At 45.1% G+C, this 1,294-nt stretch overlaps 1 protein-coding gene across 1 annotated transcript in view; it reads left to right on the top strand.

Annotated features, from left to right (window-relative positions):
• TGFBR3 (transforming growth factor, beta receptor III) overlaps positions 1-1,294 on the top strand; it is a 213,384-nt gene that overhangs the window by 88,509 nt on the left and 123,581 nt on the right. The window contains exon 3 of the mRNA XM_008581287.1: positions 168-352. Within this exon, the coding sequence (XP_008579509.1) occupies positions 168-352 (185 nt within the window). The remainder of the gene's footprint in view (positions 1-167; positions 353-1,294) is intronic.

Below are 1,294 nucleotides of genomic sequence, written 5' to 3'. Positions count from 1 at the left end.
GTTTGCTCACTGGCTGAGCGTGGTGCTGACAACACCAAGCCAAGGGTCGAGATCCCCTTACTGGTCATCTTTTAAAAAACAAACAAACAACAACAACAAAAAACGCCCTCTTTGAAGCAGAATTAATTGCTTTTTCTGAGTGGTTCGTGTTTGTGGTTCCTTTGCAGGTTTGGAGCCCAGCGGCCAGTGTGAACTGTCACCTGTCAACGCCTCCCATCCTGTGCAGGCCTTGATGGAGAGCTTCACTGCGTTGTCAGGCTGCGCCAGCAGAGGCACAACTGGGCTGCCACAGGAGGTGCACGTCCTGAACCTCCGCACTGCCGACCAGGGGCCTGGCCAGCCGCATAAGGAGGTAGGTGCAGGTGTCAGCTTCCAAGCCACTGCCCTCTGAGTCTGCAAAGAGGATTTGATGAACAAAGAGCCCTTTTCTTCTCTTCTGGGGTCCAACAAGGATGCTCATGTATGAACACAACAGAGAGCAAATTTAAAATAATGGGTTGCTCTCCAGACTGGGCAACTTTAGGACTTTTCTCTCTAGAGATTGCTTGGTTCTCCCACTTTCTTGGCCTTCCACATGGGAAAGAATGTTTGTAAGAACTACATCGTTTAAACATTATTGTGAGAAAATAAAATAAGGTGCCATTTCTCTGTGGTTATAGAATGTCTTTCCCATTTTCTCCTGTGCCTTCTGTTTCTTCTTTCTTTTGCTTCATTCTGTGAACCTGTCACCCCTGCAGGCTGATCCAGAGAGATGGGCACACTCTGGAATAAAGTTGGTAGTACTTTGCATTTGCATGAAAAGCCCCGAGTGTGGCTCCTTATCACTATCCAGGCAGCTTCTCAAAGATGGTGATGATCTTGGTGGTGATGGTGATGATGATGGTCCAGGCTCATAGTTACTCAGCATTTGTCCTGTGCTTAGCACTGTGGAGAACACTCATATGCTAACTCCACGAAGTCCTATAGTTATAATCATTTTACAGGTGATGAAACAGGTACAGAGATAACTTACTTGCCCAAGGTCATCACCTTCAGAGAGAACTGGCCTCCTTTTTCCTGTGGCTCAAAAATGAGTGAGTGGTCATCATGCTTCCTTTAAGAGGGTAGATTTTCCCACAAGATAACACACAGTTGTCAGTTGTCATTCTTTCTGTTTTTAAATTTCTGTGTGTCAGAAATATTATCACTCAGGTGTTATCTTTCTAGGGAGAAAGAAACCACAGTAAAAAGCCTGATCACAGTGAAATATAGGAAAACTAATGCAGAACAGAATTTATCTTTGAGCTTTCTTCTG

The sequence above is a fragment of the Galeopterus variegatus genome, unplaced genomic scaffold, assembly GCF_000696425.1.
Source record: "Galeopterus variegatus unplaced genomic scaffold, G_variegatus-3.0.2 Scaffold2316, whole genome shotgun sequence".
Taxonomy (NCBI): Eukaryota; Metazoa; Chordata; class Mammalia; order Dermoptera; family Cynocephalidae; genus Galeopterus; species Galeopterus variegatus.
The sequence above is the reverse complement of the archived record's forward strand: the minus strand, read 5'-3'. Positions and strand labels throughout refer to the sequence as shown.